General features: G+C 36.2%; 1 protein-coding gene across 1 annotated transcript; it reads left to right on the top strand.

Annotated features, from left to right (window-relative positions):
• The first annotated feature begins 5,381 nt into the window (after positions 1 to 5,381).
• Positions 5,382 to 16,139, top strand: LOC145781345 (uncharacterized). The gene is made up of 3 exons (XM_082593126.1): positions 5,382 to 5,712; positions 11,033 to 11,314; positions 13,710 to 16,139. Exons 1-3 carry the CDS (start codon positions 5,431 to 5,433, stop codon positions 13,953 to 13,955), a joined length of 810 nt encoding a protein of 269 aa, XP_082449252.1. The 5' UTR covers positions 5,382 to 5,430; the 3' UTR covers positions 13,956 to 16,139.
• Positions 16,140 to 22,983: the final 6,844 nt, after the last annotated feature.

Below are 22,983 nucleotides of genomic sequence, written 5' to 3'. Positions count from 1 at the left end.
ATGGGTTTCGAAATATTGCTAGACGCTGATAACAAAATGGTAACAAAACAAATATTAATCAAAGTAACTTGCGTTCTTCTGGTGACTATTTACTAGGTCACCTCCTGATGTTAAAGATCATAACTAGCTTTTTGTATTTCCGACGTTTCAAAACAAATATTCCTATTTAAAAGTATGCCTACTCGTAACGTCTTTACTTCGACTCACCTTATTCTCTTAGAAGTTCATGAAAGGAGCTTGTAGCTACAAAAATATTGAAAACCACTGTTCTTATAGAAAGCAAGCCTCGTTTATAATTTAAACTACTTCGGTTTGTGGTGCGGAAAATATTACAAGCTCCTAAAATTGGAATTTGCGCGTTCTTACCTCATTCTTGAGGCAGGAAAACAAGTGTGACATAAAATCAGTATTCATTTATGGAAAGCTGGACCAGAAAATGTTGTGCCAAGTTGGTTTAAATTCGTGTGATCAAACCACTGGGCTCTGGTCTACTACCATTCTACCAACACTTCTAAATGTTTTGTTAATTGTGTGGATACTATAGAAAAGGAGTTTGAACTAACATCTTTTGAGCACTTCTAGTTTAAAAATTAGATTAAACACCTGGGTATCAAAATGGAACGCGTGAGGATTAGTCCATGAGACCAAATTGGTTAAGTAATTCTTATGTTATTAAGCAATGGGCTTAACATATTTTGACCAAGTGCTGCCCTTAGACAAACCTTCTGAATTGGTCTTTCCTTTGTTATGCACTTTACAAAGATCACAAAGGCCATTATTTCCACAAACGCTTTAACTTTTCCAAAGGAAACCAATTCAAAGTTTTACCTAACGTGTGAGAACTTCTTGTTTTTACAAGTAGATGAGTCATGAGTTGTTGACTGCATCGTGGATGTGCTCCACATAGAGAACTCTTTGCATTGAAAATAAAGTTCGGCTTCTAGCCTATTCTTCTTGGTCGTTTTCGAATCACATTGTTCTTCAACCGATGGCCCCAAGCCCACCCTTTGTTTTATTTTGCAATGTCACAAAATTATCCGCTTAATTAGAATCAGGCCATTTGAATTCACCCATATTTAGTGCGCTCAAGTGAGAAACTGTGTCAGACTGTTGCTGCAAAATCGTGTTCAATTTTATGCAATGATGGCTGTTTTTCCAAGGTATAAGTCCAGGTTTAGCAATGCGACCGAAACATATTTGCATCTACAATAATTTCAAGCGTTTATACTTGGAAATGCACTCACGTTCATTTTTTTTTTCAATAAAAAGAAAATACAACATCTCTGCCTGCAGCAAATTGTAAGATTGTTACGTTCAACACATCAACAACCTGACCCAAAATAAAAAACGCTCTCAATTTCAATTGAATTGAAAAGTCTGAAATGTGGCAAACGAAAAACTAGATAACTAGGTAGGTACTGGGTCATCTTGGTTAACACTAGCCGTAGTATACAATAATTGTAAAAAGAGGGATTTGCTGCAATGCTGTTGTTGACCCATTGTAAACGTTGAAAATAATAAATAAATTTGTCACGTACGTCTATGTTTTTTTGTTTTTTTTTCATCTTGCATGTAAGCTTATCACACACCCACAGTGACAAATAAAACGGAAATATCTTAAACTTTATTAATTTTCAATTAAATATCAATGAAGCTCTTCAAGGTGACTGAAGCGTTTTTTTTTTGTGTTTTTTTTTGGGGGGGGGGGGGTAGTGTCGACAAGTACGACAACTATAATAACTTTCAGGTTGACTGGTTGGTTAAGTTGGTTAGGTTCGATAAACTTTCATATTTTAACTTTATGAACCTGTGACTTACAAAAAAGGAAGACTGAAATGTAGTTAAGAATGGACAAGTTTTTTTCCTGGTGTGGACATAACGAATGTTGTACTTATAAAGTACAAAAACAAGTTACAAAGTCGCCTAATTTGCCGATAAAACATCGCAATACCTAAAAAATCAAAACAGTGTTGTTTATTGATTATGATATAGCTTCAAAATAATGTGCCTGTTTATGGAATATCTGAAGATTCCAGATAAAAACAAGATGACAAACGGTTACGACTTCAGCTGTGCTCCAAGTATCTTCTATGAAGTAGCTGAAGTTGAGAAAAGTATTGTTTATTTTGCGGTTTGAATAAAAACATTGTTTGCTTTCTCTCGGAAAGAATCGTCACGTACCTGACTGCCCTTTGCGAAGTTATTTATTGACTTTCTTGAAGATTTGTGTCATGTGAAAAGATTGAATTATTTCTGATTTCATAAATTCAGTCTTATTTGCAAACCTGTTTTAAACTTGTTTAACCCATTTCATTGATTTCAAGTAACGATAATCGTCAAGTCATGCTGTTGAGGTACATTTTAATCTTGCGAGTGTTTGTTCAACTCGATGTTTTTTTCCACATTCAGTGGTTGTTTGTTAAATCACTAATTGCCCTCTTTAAACTCCAAAATGATTGTTGGAGTAAACGTTTTAAGAGTAGCCTACATTTTACGGTTTCCGGAGTGTAGGCTACCACATTTCTTTCAATCATTGTCCGATGGAGTTTGTTTGCTGTTGCTTACGTGATGCAGTGCATTGACTGCTCTCTAAGAGAGGTTTACCCAACTGTTTTTGACCTGAGCTCTACTTTTCAAGTAACCAACCCCCTGAGATCCACCAAATCAACATCACAATCCAGAATAGATCGTTATTAACCACCAACATGTGCAATAACCACAATTGGACATGCCAACGTACACTCTTTGAAACGTTTTCAAGCAAATCACCTGCTTCTTTTTAGAAAAAACTAAAACCAGTGATTCAGATTATAAGTAAAGAATTGTCAAGCAATGAGATAACAACATGTAACTACTAATTAAATCAACACCACGGCAGTGTACATGTAGGCCTAGATTACGAAATGTAATTTTTCTTGGAAATCTCTTGTATTTTTTTCTGTTTTGTCTTAGACCTATCCAGCCTTGCGCTTGAGAGTTGCAGATTTAGGCTAAAATTTAGATTAAGTGGACTGGAAGGCAAGGAAGCCAATCTTCGTGTTCACCTTCAAGCATGTATTTAATTGTCCTGTCAAAGATGCAGTCACATGCAATGGAGCAATGTTGAACCGGAGCATTTTCGAACATCGCTCTATGGCACTCAGAATTTAGCTACCGGCTTGTGGCACGGTAGAAGCAGAAAGAAAAAAAAAGAACAGGTAGATCGCTGTTCCATTGAGATCGTGGGTTTATTTAATGCTCCAGACGATTAATTGGAAGCCACTGAAAGAAAAAAATTTTAATATTAATTTGTTCTACACATCTCGCTATCTACTTGAGATTAGTTTGCGATCTACCAGTAGCAGGTGATAGACTGGTTGGGCACCCCTGCTCTGAGATATTCCACTAAATGCGTGCGACTTTATTCAACTACGAGTAAAAAATGAACCATACCGCAACAAATGAAATAATTTCTATGAAAAATCATTGCTGGTTTGATGAGAATGCGCTCAACTTGAGGTGATTATCACGTAACAAGAGAAAGCTTGTTTGCAAGAGATGCCTGCAAAAGTCAGTCAAAATGTTATTAAAAAGTTTAGAAACTTATCAGTGTTTAATTAATTAAACTACCATTCAACGTTTTATAGGCAGAGAAAACTTTTTCTCAAACCGTAGAAAATTTGGAAACGATAATTCCTTTTTTAGTAAAAACAAAAAAATGAGACATTAGCCCTGTGTGAAGCCCTATCCTTTTCCTTTATTTACATAAGAATATCGTTCAAGATAGTCAAACATCAAAGCAATTTATCGAGTATTACTTTTTCAACACAGAGCATGTACGTCATTGATAAGAAATGTAATTTACAAGATGTTGTTTTTGATCATTACAATGTTAACAAGAGCAAGAACCTGTAAGTTCTCTTCAAGAAACCTTGTTCTCTGAATATTGTATTTTCATATCAGCTTACTGCAACTCAAACTGCAGCAATGCAGCAAAGACTTTGACACGCGATGGATAAATTTGTTATTGTTGTTTCAATATTTTGATGAAATCGAAGCAACACTGGAGATCATCCATCACAGATAACATCTGTTTTTTTCAATGACCCTCCATTCACGACTTTCTTGTGCCAATAGATTTTGATCCCAGAGATTTATTTTGTATTTTTGTGAATTAAAAACCTTTGAATGCTGTCTTGGCACACGCCAGCAGAACAAACACGAACAAAGCACTCGACAACGAATGATTGATGACGTATATTGTAGCATCTCTTTCATCATCTTGGACTGAGATTGAATAATATAATTGAAACTCCTAAGTTTTCAATGGCTTGAAGAGTTTGTCCATGTGCCTTACTAAGTTAAAACTGCAACAACGTTATGTAACATTCATTCGAAAAGTAATAAACAAAGAATCTATTTGATCCATCCCGTATTTTCTTGAATAGAAACCGCGGGTACTATCTTTTTTATTTTTGAATATTTTGTGCGGCTTCAAATAGAGGGCGGCTTCTATTCGAAGGAAGCTTCTATTTTTTTTTGTATATGAACATTTTTTGGCTTCCAATTGGTGCTCAGTGGGCATTCGAGTTTATCTACCATCAGTAGGCTACCGGTAACAAGAAAACGGAAACAGTAAGTCAGATGCAATTTTAATGCCTCTTTTTTGTACCGGTAGTGTTGATTAGGTGACAATAAAATTCTGCGCTTTCTTTTTTCAAAAAGTTTTTATTCTATTACTATCCGACCACTGCTGTAATGTGACGAGTGTTGTTTTTAGCACGTGCAAGCTCTTGCGTTTCGTTCGATATGTTTGCTTTGTTTTCTTTAATCAGTAAAGAAGCGATTTCATCATTATCTTCTGCGGCTTCTATTCAAAGGCGGTTTCTTTTAAAGAAAATATGGTATGCAGAGTAAGTCTTAGTGGAGAACATCACTTTGAAATTGAAAAAAAATCATTTTAGTTTTGCATCTTTTTCAAATGGCTTTAATCTTCATACAAAATCAATTTGGTGCAGGTGTAATTTACTAAACTGTACAGTTTATTAGTTTAGACTGAATGAATTTAAAGTTTATCCCAACTCTTTTCCGGAACGTTTGTATAACTTTGTAGGCCTATTGTCAGCACGAGCATTCAATCTACCTAAAAATTGAGTGGGAAAATTGTTTTGCAACGCTAAATTTTCAATAATTTAATTTGCAGAAAAGTAATTTAAAAGTATTCAACTAAGAAAGCGAGCAGTTTATTATTACTGTAGATTGTAGAAACGACTGTGTGGAAAACCTTAGATTCCAAATTTGTCCTTGCCTGTAGTTTCTGAAAGGAAATCTCACACATTCTTGAGTCAACACGAGTTCTTTTCGACCGGTTCAAAGATCTCCAATTAGACTGAAAACAAACTTTTCGTGTTTACTTTCACCCTTCCACACTTCAGTCCAGTTATTGACGTCATGGACGCGGTAACAATGGAAAGGAAAGAAGCGGCAGTCGGTGATACAAAACATCGCGACACGTCGCTCAAGCAATCCAGAGTAACCAGACACGCTGCTGTAAGCTTATCGTCGCTGCCACCGACTCGACAAACAATTTTTGATCTCGAGAGTGATTTCAACGATTTGGAAATCTCCGATCACAGCGATAGTTCATCAGAGCCAGAAAGCGAAGAGAAAATGACGAGAGGTGCTACAAGTCACAGAAGATCAAGCAATCCCATATGCATTCCTGGTGTTCAAGTAAGCCAAATGTACATGATTTTGATTTAACATTGTTGATAATATAACAGCAAACTATCAAAGTAAAGACATTACTCTGGTTACAACAATTGGAAGATGTTGCCTGAATTGCTGCCTCATAAGCAAGAAAAAGAAGATCGTACATAAATAAGCATTATCTTTCAACACAATTTTACTAGATATTAGAACTCTGTTGTATTAGATGCATTTTGCTAGTTAGTGAAGTATCTTAATTAATTGTGCATTAAAATTCAAAATTGTAGAAAAATCAAGTTTGTAAAAAAATCTGTTTTAGTGTGGCCAACATATAAATCTTTGAATGCAGAAGCTAGCTGGTCTAAAGAAATTGGGGCATCGACTTTTTCCAACCATAGGAATGTTTTGTAGCCTTCATCTAACAGCTCGTTCATTGGTTCTAACAAATGAAACGTTGCAGCTGCATATTGTATATCATTCCACACAGAAGTGGAAAGCTGTTTGGTGGTTGGACTTTAGTCGCTATAAGTCAATAACGGCCAACCGCCAAGTACTTTAAAAGCGTTTCTTTCCGAACAACAAGAGTAAACACCGTATGACGCATATTGTCAAAAGCGCTAATCGGGTGTTGTTACAATAAAAAGGTACATACGTAAAATCATACATCGGGGAAAGAGGCGGTGAGGTTCCCATTGCATTAAAGCTTTCGACATAAACAAGTGTACAAAAGCCAGCTCCATTCTATCGGCCAGCTCTATAAAGCCAGCTCTATTCCATCAACTACCTCACCCAGTTTATAACACCCTTAAGGTAAACGGTGTTGCTTTAACAACCGGTTTAAAATTGATAGTCAAATAGATCATATGTTGGCCATTGGCTTATATTTGGGTATTCTGATGTATGAAACGAAGCGCACTTGCTTTAAAAATCGTTAGAATGTAACAGGAAGCCTAGTAAATACTAAAAGTTGTTAGTGTTATAGTTTATAGAAAATAAGTAAATCGGGATGTGATATAATAGTGTAGGCATATTTGTAATTTCGTGTTTTTTTTTTGTTAAAAGCAAAAACTCACTTGTTTTTGAAAGAAAACATGACAAGTTTAAAAAAAAATTAGGGTGGCATTTTTTCTGAACATTTTTGGGGCACGAAATCCAAGATGGCGTCCAAAATGGGGCATAACAATGATTAAGCAATATTTTCGCAAGTATATAGGCTACAATTACAAATAAAATATCTAAATATATGTTTTCTGAGACAGGAAATCTAATGGAATCATCGAATTTAGATTACATATATGACATACAAGTGCCAAATTTTAAAATGTTATTCAAAATACCCCCGCGCAGCCGAAACGTATGCTAAGCTACCTACGTAATTTTGCACCAAAGACTGTATTAACTTAAATGCATGCATTTTTCACAAAGAATACGCAACTAGAAAGTCAATGAACAGATCTAAATACAATAAAACTTGAATTAATGTTCGATCCTTTAAGTCGTATTACACGCGAAAGATGTAAGAAGTCTTAGGCCGTTTGATTAAATGGCCGTTATCGTTATAACAACCGACATCTACGGAATTTATAATATTTATTGAATGTCAAAGAAAGCAATTCATCTTCAAAATTTCCAGTCTTCATTTATCACTGGTTGGATAGTTTTGTTTTTACAGCTGAGACCAGAGCCCCAGACTTCTGTAGCCTACATGGAATATTGTTCTTGTGGCAGTTGCACCTTCCTTCGCATCCACGTTTACACCCGCACTTTATGAGTTGCAATTGATGGATTTAAACAACGATCTGGCGTGGCGTGACTTGAACATGCATCAAACGTCCAACCAAATGCAGTTGATGCTGGAAGGCAGGAATGGGCTTTGCTAGCTTTTCTCCAAATCATGCATACATAATGAGCCCGGCGAATGCGCAAATCTAGTGAACCAGAAGTTGGTGGGAAGTCTTCTCCTTCGGCTGCACGATTGGAGAAGAGGAACCAACGGAGGTCATTTACTTTCGTGTAGATTTTGGATCGATACAAAATAAATACAAAGCGTTCCACCTGCGAGCATACATCAGCAGGAAGATCAGTGTCATTCCCGAGCATTGCAAGTGCAGTGGCGTAGCCAGAAAAAAAATTTGGGGGGGGGGAAGCAAATATTTGATGAATTGAAGAGAACGACAAAGTGTTTGATTTAAGACATCGCCATCTGATGTGCAGTCGCATATCCTATTGGGTTAGGCAAGGGAAGCAATAAAACAAACAAAAAATTTTGCAAAATTACACTCAAATAATGGATTATAGCGCTTTCTGGGAACACTTTCAGGGTAATATTTATATTAAATTTATTAGCAGATAAACAGCTATTAACTTATTAAAGGTAGCTGGTTACACACGAACGGGCAAAAACTGCGGCTAAAATTAGAGAACACAAGAAACTCAGCTACACAAAAACCAAACAGAGTAAGCGATTCTGAAATTGCTTCCACAGATTAGTTAAAACAAGCGTAAATCGTGTAAACTTTGCGCGATTTACGATTTGCAAAATTTATTGGTGTCTTTCTGTGTGTCTAAAACAAGTCCTGGGCGGTGTAAATAGCCAGATGTCTTGGAAAACGATATAAATTTATACAAATTATATTATATTTTCAACAAAGGGTTCAACTTCGGAATCCAAACTTTGAAAATTTGGTGGGGGCCATGGCCCCTTTCGCTCCTCCCTGGCTACGCCTATGTGCAAGTGCATCCAAGATCTCATCATCACAAGACATAAATGCCTTGAAGCATAAGTCTTTGGTTCTGCCAGCAAATCTCCCAGTTATGAGCGTGCAGAACAATCAAAGTGTCTGCCTCTTCTTGGCTGTGAGTCAGGAGCGAGTCTGAAATATTAACATTGACCTTGGTTTGTGTTTCCGATGTCACCAGTAGTTTTTTCAGTCTGTTGTTGGAGCTCTTGCTGTGATGTACAACCTTTTCATCTATATAGTCGGTCAGTTATCCTTTGGTGCGGATATCTAAGAGAAAGTCCTCCAAGGAAATATTCTGGATTAAAGTGTTGTCTTTCACGTGGTAATAGGCTATGCTGACTTTCCCTTGGTCCTGTTTGTCCGCATCTGTTGCTTGAGTGATGTTTCCATGTGCCGGTCAAACACCAACCTGATCTCGTCATACTGTGTACCCACTACCCATGTTACAAATTATCTGAAGAAAGGCTTCGGCAAAGTTTTGGCACGTTTTCATTTGTTCCGTTTTGGCAACTGCGTTTACCATAGCCGTCCCATCAATGATGATCACTTGGTGAGTTGTCAGTTTATCTTGTGGGTTTACAGTGGTATATTCAACTGCTGTGTCAAAGGTACTTAGAATGAATGGTGATCGGACAGCTGAGTAACAGTTACCTCATTCCTGTCAACTTGTAGCCTACCCGTTGTCTGTTACTACCGGTATCCAGCTTCTCAAGATGGCGAAGTATTGATGCCTTATCATATGCCAGCAGGAGAGATCCATCTGAAGCAAACAGTGATCGAGGCACCACACCAAACTCATACGTTCCGATGCATTCCTTGAGCTCTGGTCGACTTCTTGATATTACAATGAACCTCTGCAACAGTCTTCGCTCTTCTTTAATTTTGATTACCTTGTCTCCCATGCTGATTTTTGCAAGTGCATTGGCACTTTTGAATGTAGACAGTTTCTTCCTGGTCATTTTGTACCACACGGAAAGTTTTTCTTCTACAAGATGTTCAGTGACGAAACTTTCGAAAATCTGTTGCCCAATCTCGTCACGCCGAAGGATGTCGTTGGTAGCAGTTTCATTCATAACTGCTTTGGTGAGCAAATTGTAAATTTCATCTTCGTCAGAGGATTCACATGGGTTTCCATGCTCGTGAAATACTACGCTGAGTTTGATAGCATTTTTCGTCATTCGGGAGAGTTTTCCTCCTGTAAGCTCGTGGCGCTGCCTTCTCTTTGCCTTGCTACCAGAGTAGTACTTTTTCTCAAAGTCATGCTGCAAATTTGAGACTTCGGGTGCGATGAGAAAGTATTAGTCCAGTGACTTTTTATTCTATGTAATTCGAACTATGCCTCCAATAACCTTAAGTTCACGTTTTCTTGTTCCATCCCGTGGTCTGCACCTATTGATGTGAATCCAACAACACCTTTGGTTACTGATACGCAGAAATTCCCTTTCATGAATTCTGCCCAGATCTCTGGGTGCTCCTTTTCTGCTTGCTGCATTGTAGAAATGTAAAGTGGTAAAAGGCGTGCATAATTTAAATGATCATGGGCAAAGAAGTACTTTATGAGTGATTCCAAACTCTGCATGTGCAGCGATATGTCTAGTTGTCTGGTGACTCGAACAAATTGGAGGATAGTCTCGAACTGTTTCATCGCTGAATCTTGTTTGCAGTGCTTTGCGATTGTTTAATGTTTTGGAAGATGTCCCTGGCTTTAACAGGCTGCTTCACCCTTTACTCCAGTACCGTATCACTTCTTCGTTATTTTTATCCAGCAGCCTGAGTAAACCTGTAAAAACCGTTATACCTGTCCAAGCTTGGGTTCTCTCTGGTAGCCTACTGTCATTCATCTATGACGTCACAAGTTATAAAAAACAGCTGATTAAAATGATTAAATAAGTTTGCTGTATGTGCGTCACAAAGTAACTTTGTTACAAATATTTACGTCATAAAGCACTTTTGCATATTTTTTTACTGTAAATGAATGGGGCCAAAATTTCATTTTGGCCATTTTGATAGGGGATTTCAGGTCATTAGAGTGCACAGAAAAAATGCCACCCTAATTTTTTTTCATCTTTATAGTATCATCTGACAAAATCAAGAAAGTTTTTGCTTTTAACAAAAAAAAAACACGAAACCTTTTTTCATGACAAATGTGCCCACACTATAACCTTCTGATCAATTTCCTCAATGCCGTAGCTTATCAGTTCAGCATAATGTTTTACATGAATTTTATAAATCAAACAAGTGGAGCTACACATGTACGTTTATGCATTTCAACTTCCCTCTTAAGATACTAGGCTTACTTTAACGTCTAATTCAACACGGATTGCTGATGTATCCAAATGAAGATGAGGGCTACAACCACTTTGTGACGTCACAAACGTGTCCTTATAATAATTACAACACAGTCCAAATTGTTTCAAAATAGTAAAGTTATTCAATAGTATTAAACCACTTATTATGATCTAGCACCCTTTTCAAATATGGTTAACTTCACCCCTTGGTTACGTCACCGACGCGGACTGCCGCTTCACAATATTTGAAAGCTAATGAAGTAACAATGAATTGGATTGCTGAAACAATCGGAGTAATGTTTTACATCAATGCAGGTTCCAAGAAGAAACCACGAAAATGACTCTTCTTATCTCAACAACAGCCCTTCTAATTCTGTGGGTGACACTGTTTACGACTCGCCAAAACTGCCACGACCATCCAAAGATTTTAGTCACGTTATGATAAAATTAAAAGGCCATGGCGACATCAAGCGAGTGCAGAGCTACAATGACGCAGTGGTGACAGAAAGCGACGGAGAATCCTGTTCGAGTTCTTGTCCAATTTCATCTTCACTTCCTGAGGGAAACATGCCTACCAGAAGCAAGGGGCGCAGAACGGTAAAAATATCTTTTTTTTTTAACTTCGTTTTGGTGGTGAGAAAGAAAAGACACACAGAAGTTCAGGCTGTAATTAGATCTTTTTTCTGTATTTTAAATTGTTTTCCTCCAACATTTACGATCCTAGCTTTACAAATGAGTCATATTTCAACTGACTCAACTGTACAAGAGGTACTGTTGGCTCTATAAAATGAATCAACACAGTTACGACTTTGTTTTTTAACTTTGCTTTAATAATCAGATAATATTTTCTTCAATTTTTTACTGCTATTGATATTTGCATACCTCTCAATGCAGTTCAACCATACAAATAAATTGCAATTGATCCAGCCAAAGGATAGCTAGCTCCGTTGTGTTTCTAACATTCGTTTTGTCTTTGTCAACAAAGAAACAATGCTGCGATTGCGATGGATGCATTCATTGATCAATCATTCTCCTGTGTGTGTGCTTTAAACAACCTATTGTTATGAAGCTTTGTGAAGTCATATTGGCGTATGACGATTAACCAATTAATGTCCAAAATTCAAAATAGTAAAATGTTTGTATTCCACTTTGTAACTTTTTTTTCAAAATGTCCTTTCAAACATAGTTTATGCAACTTTTTCTAAAAAAAAATGCTTTAAAGTGTTATTTTTTGGCGTATGATGGGCTTAAGTTAAGTTTGTTACACATGTCAATTATCTTCTGATGTATTTTTAATAAAAAGCTAAAAACAGTTAGTAGGCTACAGTCACAATACTAGTCTTACTATAATTCAAAAAATGACATAATTGGCATCAACACAAGCTAGTCATGTCAAGCCTGGTCGTGCTTCACAAAGTAAACACTTTCTAAACAGTCAGAAATTGATCCCGGCATAATAAAATAAAGGATTTTGTAAGAAAACTTAACACATAAAAATAATTGCAATGGAAGATCAGTCCATAACATTCTTCTCTTTAGGTGTTTTAACTTTTTCACTAAGAAATGAAGCAGACAAATAAAATAACAAACATCTACGTTTTAGAATTAGAACACTACATTTTGTTGCCCCATAAGCTATCAAAATAATGTAGCCTACTGATCCATCATGGTTACTGTAGTTTGCAGTGGTGTATTCAATGGTTTCATCTTGATCCAGTTTTGAGATAAGAGTGTATTTTGACATATAATTTAACATAGCAGATATAATTGGATTAAGCTAGCATTGAGGCAAAACCTAAAAAGGGGCCAGTACCACTTTATACAAGGATTAAAAAAAGGATTTTCTATGGACAAGACTTGGGTTACCACTGCTGTAAACAACACTTACGAAAAAAGGTTTGAACTTTTATAAACACTAAAACTTAACACACCCACTTCTTGGCAGGTAGTGTGACACCCCGTACTTTTAAAACCCTCTGACTTTATAGAATGAATCATGTGACAATGTCTTTTCAAGTTTTCAAAGAGATCTACTCTTCACATTGTTTGGTTGTATAGCTTTGTGAGAACTTGTTGGGGTACAGTCACCTGATTTCTTTCAGGCCTCTTGCAACGCTTGCATCTAGCAACAACAAAGACCACAAGACTTTTTATTGGTAATAAGTGATCGATGACTGTTGTCGTTGCATTGCACAAGTGTAACATTACCCTTTTCTCCTTAACATAGCCAAATCAATGTCTTCTCAATTTTTCTTTTGCTTTTGAAGTCTTCCAATGGAACCTTTACTATGCAATCACTCCTTGTAGTGCCCAATTGCAAGGAGATATTTCTCTGTAAGAGTATCCGTAAATGAAAGTGATGTAAAATACTCGTAGTTACCCACGTATCTACATAAACTGGGAGGAACAAGGCCAAAGCAGAAGCTTTCTGTGACATTTTTTTTCCACTGGCTTTCCAATAATTTTGTCAGTACCAATATAAGGCTAATCGTCTGCTGCAGTGACCTGCTGATTGCTAGTATAGGCTACCGTTCATGTTACTTCCCAGCGTATGATGTACCATATGCAGTGAAACTAACAGTAAGGATTGCACATGATGATAGAATGAAAATGCCATTCATACATCAAAATCTTGTTTACAGACTGTAGTAATAACACATCACCAATAATTCTAAATTTTTACAATTATTTATGAAAATACAAATACACTTTACTCACACTCCTAAAAAACATATCACCAAAATAAGACTCTACATAGAACTAGTTATTTTATAATCTTGTCGTTGCACCTCCATCCTCTTAGTTTGTCACATGTCAACATAATGATTGGCAAACAAAATACACAATAATAACACAAGAAATATAAACAGCAAGGTTTTCCAGTTTTTTCTTGTAAACACACAAGAACTCATACCAGAGCGTATGATAACTCTTAATTGGCATTAATGGGTTTTAAGGAGAAGACAACTGAATAACTTACGCATTATTTCAGGTACGCTTTGATGAAGCCACGATCACAATGACCGCCGAGTTAGGAGAATCAGCTGCTCGGTTTCGATCCCAGTGGCGAAAGAGAAGACCTCTTCACAACAACCCAATCCGGTTCGGAGAGAGCCGAAATATTACTGTTCAACACGATTATTCAACAGATGCGCCTTCACCTCAGCTAGAAAGAGCTAACTCAAGTAAATCGATCTTCGATGTTTGCAATTATTCCGCGTATGGCCGATTTGCCTGAGTGAGAATAGGAAACACTGCTTCTTCAAAGCGCTACTAGTCTTAAAGCCACGAAAGGAATCCCAAGTAATGAGGAATAAAGGAATGCAGGTCATCGAGCAGTTGATACATGAATTTGATAGACACTACGTTGCAAAGATGTTGTCTTCAAAAATACAAGTTTGTTATGGTAGACTACAGAAAACAACGTAAACCTGTTTTTTGTTGCAGCTATTTGGTTTAACTAGACCCTGATTGCAACGGTATAACAGCTGTTCATATCAAACAATGATTCATTGCTTTTGCGCCACATGTTCAGTGATTGGCAGCTTTCATACCTCATTATGGCACAATAAAACTACTATTTGCTCGTAAATTACATTGTTTCTGCAACAAATGGTGCATTTGTTACGCAACACATCTGATGTCACACCATCCAAACAAAATGTTTTTGAGCAACAAGAGTAGAATTTTACCGCGCAACGGCATTATTTGAGTGGGAAGTCGTAGTGTGTCACAAGTTTAAAATAGCAAATTTTTGCAAAACGCACATTCTCATCAATTTATTTTACTTTTAACGATATTTAAAATTGCTATTCTAATAAGTTCGAACAACTTTTCCACATTCTTTTACAATTAAATACTCTAAACTTTCTAAAAAGTGGGCCAACGCATCCATAGCAGTGGTATATCGCTAAGTTGTGACCGTTCCTAAACTGTTATTTCATTACAGTTCTGTTATTGTAACTATATATACAATGCACTTTTAGTTTTACAGTAAGCAACTTTGATAATACAAACGTATACGTATTGCGAAAGATCGATTTATGAATTCAATGCAAATTTTGTTGTGCTGCCATCTGCTACTAATCTATATCCTAATAATAATTTATTGATAAAATCATTTTGCTTATTAGAAATATAATCGAAATTCTTGATTTATTATTACCGCATTGCAACGTTGTTTTGAATCGCAAGTTTCATATTTGATTATATTGGATTTTTATGCACCGACTCGTTGGCATAGCGGTTTGACTGTTTGCCTCCTCGCTAGTAGATATGGGTTAGATGCCTTGTCGGGTCATAGCAAAGATCTTATTTTTGCTTGGTATGGTCAACAGAGGAGTGGGTTTAAGTCCTTTAGGTAAATAGGATAATTATGTACCTCATTCTGGCATAAGCCCACACTGGCACTCTATAAAGGTGTAAAATAAAGATTGCAGTCACTTTGTTTTATGCTGAAGAATTTTGGTCGGAGAATTGAATCCATAATTTTAAATAAACTGCGTGTAAAAGATATAGTCCATATCTTTATGTCAAAGGGAAATGTTTTAGCAAGGACCCAATTTTTTTAATTTGGTAGTCTACTATTTCTGTGATGACATAGCGTATTTCTTACGTGATTATTTTTGCACTTGTTCATTTTTTCCAGTTTTTATTTTGCATGTTTTTGCTTTATTTTCACGAACGCCTAAATCCTTGAATTTTGTAAGTCTAATTTACATGAGCTGCAAACAAGTCTTCTTCTGAACGCACCAAATCAACAAGTCACAACCTCAACGATCAGCCTACATTATAATATTGTATCACAACAATGGTTACTATTAGTCATACTGTGACACTGCCAGTCGTAAATTAGTCACAAACCCAATGGTTACGTCATAGTATTGTGTTGCAACAATAATCGAAAGACATTTGCACGTTGCAAAAACAAAAGTTTGTTATTAAACTTTTCATCAAAGCTTGTTGTGATTTAACTGATCGTCCGATTAGGATGCGTAGTGTGATAATATATTTAAAACAAAGTAGACAGTATCACACTAAATCAGAAAAATAGTTTATTTTTAGAGCTTTCGCCACTCAAGTGTGGCTTCTTCAGTATAGTCTTATTCAAATTGAAGCATTTATTTGAACACTCTATTTGAATAAGACTATGCTGAAAAAGCCACACTTGGCAAAAACTCTATAAATAAACTGATTTACTGTGATACTATCTAATTTGTACGTTTGTTGTTTTTTTAACAGCACGCAGCTTTCAATTTGCATTGGGACCTTGTTAGAAATACAGTAAACTGGCATTCTTCAGAAAAGTGATGCTGTTTCAAACGATAGATATATTTGTATAATCTTACCGTTAGATATCGTAAGCAACCTAACAATGTGTTAAACGCCATGTTTTGTGACACAAGATATCTCATAAAATTAACACGTTGTCATATTTTTCCTTTATCAGAAGAGAGTTTTAGATCAGATTTACAAAAAATATCAATTGAGTTATAAAAAAAAAATCTTGAGCTGCTCCAGTACTCTTCGTACTAGAGTGGGACATTTTAACAGCAAAATGGGCTCACTATGGACTTGCTGAATCGCCACCGTGTCTAGGCGAACTGGGCTCTCGGACAGCACAACACATCATTCATCCTTTCCCTATTTAACGACTTCGAGATGGAACTGCTACTTTTTCAGCTCTTGGAAACAATACAGTTTAATGGTTGAATGGAATAACTGATACCACGCTGTTACTACTTCATACGCAAAAAGAAAACCTGGCCGAAGTAGAAAATCGTGCCAGCAAATGAATAAAATTTCCTTGTCACAAAAATAGACAATGCATCTACAGTAGTTTGAAGGTCTATACCAATTTTATAACCAATTAGACTGGGGGGAGAGGGAGTAATTTTAATGTCAACTTTAGACAATGATTTTAAGACACACAGTATATTTTAAGATCACTGAAACAATTTTTTTTAAGTTTGTAGGAAGGTGAGGTGATAGGCAAAGATGAATTTTTAACATTATAATTCAAAAAGTAAATACAGTGGAAAGCCGAAAGTAGCTAAAAGTAATGCACACGTAAATCAAGTTTCATTTAAGTCTTGAGTGACTTTTTTAGATCAACTAAAATGCTGTTCGTAGTTGTGAAACTGAAACACGTAGCCTATCAACTTACCTTGACTACTTCCAAAAAATAATTTTTGGAGTAGAGTGTAGGTTGGATGAAAGTTTTAATTTTTTTTTACCAGAGGTTTTGGAATTATCTGTTGTATCTTAAAACCAGGGCTAAAATTGGATTTAAAAAAAGGTCAAATAACTCCTATCCTCCTCTTAAGACGCTACCCCGAGTCTTCACGTAGTAGTCTATTACCATATTTTCCACTAAACATATCAAATAACTGTGACATATAACCAATAATTGACACACGCCAACTTAATTAAACAAAACTCAGTAGTAAAATTTTGTTAAAAACTGAATATTTGTTGAATTTTTGTAGATGACTACAACTTAGACTGACACCAAATATTAGCAGCAGTGACAGCGACAAGTGACAGGTGACAGTGACAATACTAAAGGTAGTGACAGCATTCGATAGGGACTGTAGTTTTGCACTTTATTGCTTTCAGTTCTCTCGTTTTATTTGTTGTTTTTTTTTACTCGAAATGTTTTTATGGTTTACCATTGTACACTACAGTATGAACACAACCTACAATGCAATGTTGCTTCAACAGTTAGTTACTTGAAGACATAAAATATTTTAAGCGTATATTTTAAAAATGAAACATTTCAAATTTTAAGGAATGTTAGAACTTGCCGACAAAAAAATTCAACCACATCATCCAAATACTACTCACTACTGCGTTACCAAAATGTTTATTGGTTGAAAATATTTAGCTAGCGAGCTTATATCTTTGTTTTGAATGAGATGGAATAGACTGAGCTATCAAGCCATGCACGAGCCTTGGAATAAAGTAGATGCCATTTGTCGCTTTCTAATAAAACGTTCACACAAGTCTTTCAATAAAATGTTGTTCGATAAATTGTCTTCACAAAATGAGGTAGTACTTCGCATAGACAATCTTGCAAAAAAATCACTTTACACATAGTGGCATCAGGGCATCTTACAAGACTCTTTACCGATTGCTATTGCAACCATGCTATACATGACAGCAAATAAATCAAGAAATCCAATTTGAGAATGTTTAGGCTTAAGCTGGTAGAAGATTATACCCAACTACGATATTGTTTTCGAATTTTCATTATCGCTTTTTTCCTGACAAAAAAGGCAAGCATTTGTGTGACGCAATAATTGAATACATACAAGCACAATTCGGACGAGACAATGATCTTTTGACTGGTAGTGGTTTCACTGAATTGTTGTTTGTGTTAAAAGTGAAAGCACACTTGTCACGCGACAAGGCTCTTAATGATGATATCAACAAATCAATTATTAACAAACAATATGAAGATTATTATACATAACAAAACATAAACGTAAACTATTTAAACTTTGCATTATCTATATATGAATTTGTGCATATCAAATCCGTTGCTTGTTGGTGTAAAATAGTATAGGCTACCATTACCAAATCTTAAAGCAAAAGTAAAACAGAAATATAAAGAAATAAACAATGTTAAAAACATCATACAGTAGCCTACATTGTACAATTATGGTTTACCAGTTGATCAAGCTCTACTTCTACGGTACACTTGCAAGATTAGAAAACTCTAAGCACGGTCAATTGGTCAGCATAAGAAGTCACTTTGGTTTGATTTGATATCATAAGTGCTGCGTGCAGCAAATCAGGGTTGAATACACAAATGACGACTCCGGCGCAGTGGCCTAGTCTAGTGGTTTTAGCGCTCGCCTCTGCCTCGGTAGATGTGGGTTCGATTCTCTATCGAATTATACCATAGACGTTTTAAAAATGGTACTTACCTACAACGTCATTCTTGGTTTGCACTCAGCAGAGAAGTGGATTCAGATAATTTCACGACGTCGCTTCCAACCGCTGAGCACTCTGCTCTTGGTGTCGGGGGATAAGCCCATTACCCTCCGAGCTGAGCGACTTGCGTACGGACAACAAAGAGGACTCCTTCCAAAAACCCGGATGTTTATTGACAATTCAACGTTAGAGCCTGGGAAGAAGCCAAAATTGTCAAACAAAGACAGATCTTCTAAGCAGTCGATTAACCTAGTCACCTGATTAGAAAATCCAAGAACAATTTTGCCCAAATGTTCGTCTGTAGATCAATAATCGGTGATTTTAATTAGCGGATTAAAGCTTGTGAATAAAGAAAAAACTAGTCCACGACATAGACTGCTTAACCATCAGATATTCTTCATCGGCGGATGATCTGCGTTGGTGTATCTCACCCCTGGCTTTGTCAGTATACGAACAACACTCAAGTAGATTGAATCACTCCTATCATAGAGTGACGGGATTGTAGCATTAATATGAAATGCTCAACTGACGCAGGTCTATGGACTAGATAATACGATAAATGACAAACAGACACTTAAAAAGATATCGACTTTGAGAGATGTTCAAAAGATTATACGTACATAAAACAACTCTCCACAAAATGTCACTTTAATTCTTGTTTTAAAGAAAATCATTATAGTAAAATACAATCTTTTAAAAACTTAATTATTAAACGAGTCAAACAAGCAACCATTCTACTTCATGTACTCTCGCTCAATATCATGATTTCATGTTTTGTAACATTGTTATCAGATAGAAAAATTGATTCCAAATCTGTAATTCAACATAGATATCATAGTTGGTTGTTTGGTTTGTTGGTTGGTTTGAATCTTTATCCTCGGACTGACAAAGCCTTGATAGGTTATTCCTGGTAGTTTCGCATACTTGTGGAGGCTCTTGACGCAAGGCCGGTTACCGAGATTTGCAAAGTAAAGTTTTCCGATTGTTGAAGTGTTGTTGCCGGGGAAATATTCCATTCACTGAATGCCGCTGAATAGAGAGCAGTTCTGAAATGCTTTGCTCAAGTGCATACCCCGAGAGTCGAACTTGCGTGCGTGATCTTGAGCCGAGCGTGTAACTACTGAGCTAACGGGGCTGATACAATACAATAAAAACTACAATAAACCAACAGTACAATAAAAACTATGCTTTAAAACTAAATTATACTCTTTGGTATTGAGGGTATTACTAATATACAAAACCAAGTGTAACATTATATGATGTTTGTATTATAACAAAACGAACTTTCCTCCAAAGCCGTGTCTTTGCTTTTGTTAGTGCTTTTTTTACCTAAACACGGAAATCATCAAACTGAAACAGATGTGTATTTGGGTGGTAAAAATCGATGCACCTTTTACATAACAAGTTCAATGGTCGTGTTTGTAGTTAGATGTGAGTCACCACAACCAGCAAGCTAACTATTTTGTACATTGATTTAACGTCTGCAAACGTAATATCAACGTAAAAAATTGAATTGCTGATTTGCTGCTTAGAACGTTATATGAGAGAGTATAAGGACGACTTGATTAAGTAAACATTTTAAAAACGGCCAGATCGGGTTCTTGGTACAATTTGCATTTGGCAAACATAAAAATCGATAGAAATTATAAATATATTCCAAGACATATATTTTATGCTGCTTCCGTGGAAACGCGATTATTTGCTGCTTATCACAATGAGGAATGGTCATTTGGATGTGTCTCTTCAGGAGTGATGTGCGTCAAAGCTAGTATAGTTTGGAATGAATGGTTACAATTATGTGCAATACTTGAGTGCAAGCTAATTTTTTTAGTGGTCTTGATTAGTCAAAGTAATGTCTGTGTATTTTTGGTCAACTCTAGCCGATTGGTGTTCTAGTACAAGGATTAAATAAACTTAAACAAGCCTTTTTACATTTAGCCTGCTTTTATTCACTAAAATTAAGTTCATCCACATTATATCAGCAACATTTTTTTGTGCTGAATTGAGCCTCCGATTGGATTGTGCTACCGAATTACGAATAGGTATAAATGTGCCGTGGATAAAGATACGTTGAGGAGTAACTGTAGGCCTACTCAGTGAATGTGCATACAATGCTTTTCTCAAGATCACTTGGCTGGTATAGGCAGTAGCATTGACAGGAGTACTTTTAAACTTTGACCAGGAGTAGATTTAGGGGCCCATAACTTTTCAAAAGGGCCCGGATCGCCTCATTGGTACCGAGCCCAAATTATCCTCCCAATGTCCCTGGTTAGAAGACTTCTAACCCCAAAACCCAATTGCTTGTTATTCTCAGTGGTGGAAGGATGTAGAATTGTAGAGTAGTCACAGTTCTGCTAATTAGGTTTTGTACCAACATTACTGTTGGTTAAAGTTACAGACTTAGTAGGCGACAAAGTTAAATTAAGTGTAATAATCTTCTAGTGAATATTTGTACGTCTCAAACTAGTTCGAAAACTCTGGTGCAAAATTTGCTTATTTCAGAAAAGAAATAGTTGCTTTAAAACAAATGTATGGTGTTTGAACAATCAACTTAGAAGAAAAAATTAGCTTTTGTAAACTTTTTAGTTTAGTAAGTGATTAGGCCTATTATTTTTCCCTTTAATTTTTCGACACTATTAAACCTACGATGAGTTTATTCGACTCCAGCCACCCGCACTTGCTGTTGTTTCTCTGGGCAAGAAACTTTACGATAATTGCCTCTACCCAGTGATCGATTTCAAGTAATGGGTAGTACCAAATTTAAATCATTAATAGAGTAGACAACCGGAAACAGACATTGCAGTCGGCTGCAACGTGGGTCAGGTGTACGTCGGAAGGCGTAGACAGATGCATAGCGCTCAAGTCCGCTTTCCCGCAATGCAGGATAAAGATAATAAAACAAAAAAAAAACAGTTTAACCTCTGCTACTCTCTCAAGTGTAAGACATAATGTTGTTTTTCGAATAATATGGTTTTATAGAAAATTAAGACAATTAATAAAAGCTACACGTCAGTGCCTCAGTGAGTGTTCCATTATTTTATTTTTATTACATTATTCAAGTACCGGATCTTGTCTTTAGACCTAAAAGGTTATGCTTAAAAACCTAAAATCAATAAAAGAACAGACTCATACAGTTTTTTTCCATTTTGTTAATATACAAAATGAAACTACAACTCCAAATTTGTCACGTAAGCTAAAACCATTATCCTTAAATTACAACCAATAAGAGTTACTTGTTTGTCCATTGATAAAAAGGACAGGTAGAGGTTATAGAGAAAAGCATGTTTGCGAGTATAACTCATCTTTCTAACATTATTAAACCAACGATCAACGTAGTTCTGGCATAAATTTGAAAACTTGAAAGGACTAAAAATGGAACCTACATTCAATCGTTGCACAAGTTTCGGTTGCCACAAGATTGTTAGGTTTTTTACAACTGAGAAAATATACCAACGGTCACATTGCAAAAGAAACGCAAGCAGGAGCCTGCATAGTATGGTTGGTTGGTTGCTTTTGAATCTTTTTCTTCTAACTGACAAAGCCTTGATTAGGATATTCTTGGTTGTTTCGCATACTTGTAGAGGCTTCTGAGGCAGGGCGGGTTGCCTAGATTGACAAAGTGAACTTTTCGATAGTTGTTGAAGTGTTGTTGCAGGGAAATTATTCCATCCATTAGGTGCCACTAAATGAATAGCAGTCATAAACACTGACTTTCTCCCTGAACAAGTAAGAACATATATGATGGGTTTGAAATCGAAACTTTCACATTTTGAATCAGAATTGATCAGAGGTGCTGCCGTTCGGTGTTCCGAAAGTGATAGGTTTAGGTTTAGAGATCACTATTCACACCATTCGTTTAGAAATTGTAACTCAATTGTTTCGTTTTATAAGTTGAAAATGGCGTTTTTAATCTTGAAGTAGAACAGTGGTTCTTAATCGGGGGGGGGGGCGCGCCCCTCCAGGGAGGCGTGAAGCATCTCTCAGGGAGGGCGCGAGCTCTACAACAATTTCAATTTTTTAATTACTTTAATGTCCTAGGACCTATGCTGTTCGTCGTATTCCGTATTTTATCTTTTTTTATATTGTATTCAGTAATTCTTGCTTTATTAGTTAGACCAGAACTTTACAAAACTATTTTGCGCTGAACTCCTTCAGATTTATCAAATTTTCTTGACGCTGCTTCATTTTTACTTTTCTACGGCTTCATTTCTACGGCTGAGAGTTGAAGGAGACTTACGTTGTTCACTCTCTGGAGTTAAACCTCACATTAAAAATGTAGTCGCTAAGAAGCAGTGTCAAGTATCTCACTGATGTGTACAATAAACAGA

The sequence above is a fragment of the Aplidium turbinatum genome, chromosome 12, assembly GCF_918807975.1.
Source record: "Aplidium turbinatum chromosome 12, kaAplTurb1.1, whole genome shotgun sequence".
NCBI lineage: Eukaryota > Metazoa > Chordata > Ascidiacea > Aplousobranchia > Polyclinidae > Aplidium > Aplidium turbinatum.
This window is presented reverse-complemented; position numbering and strand designations above follow the sequence as displayed.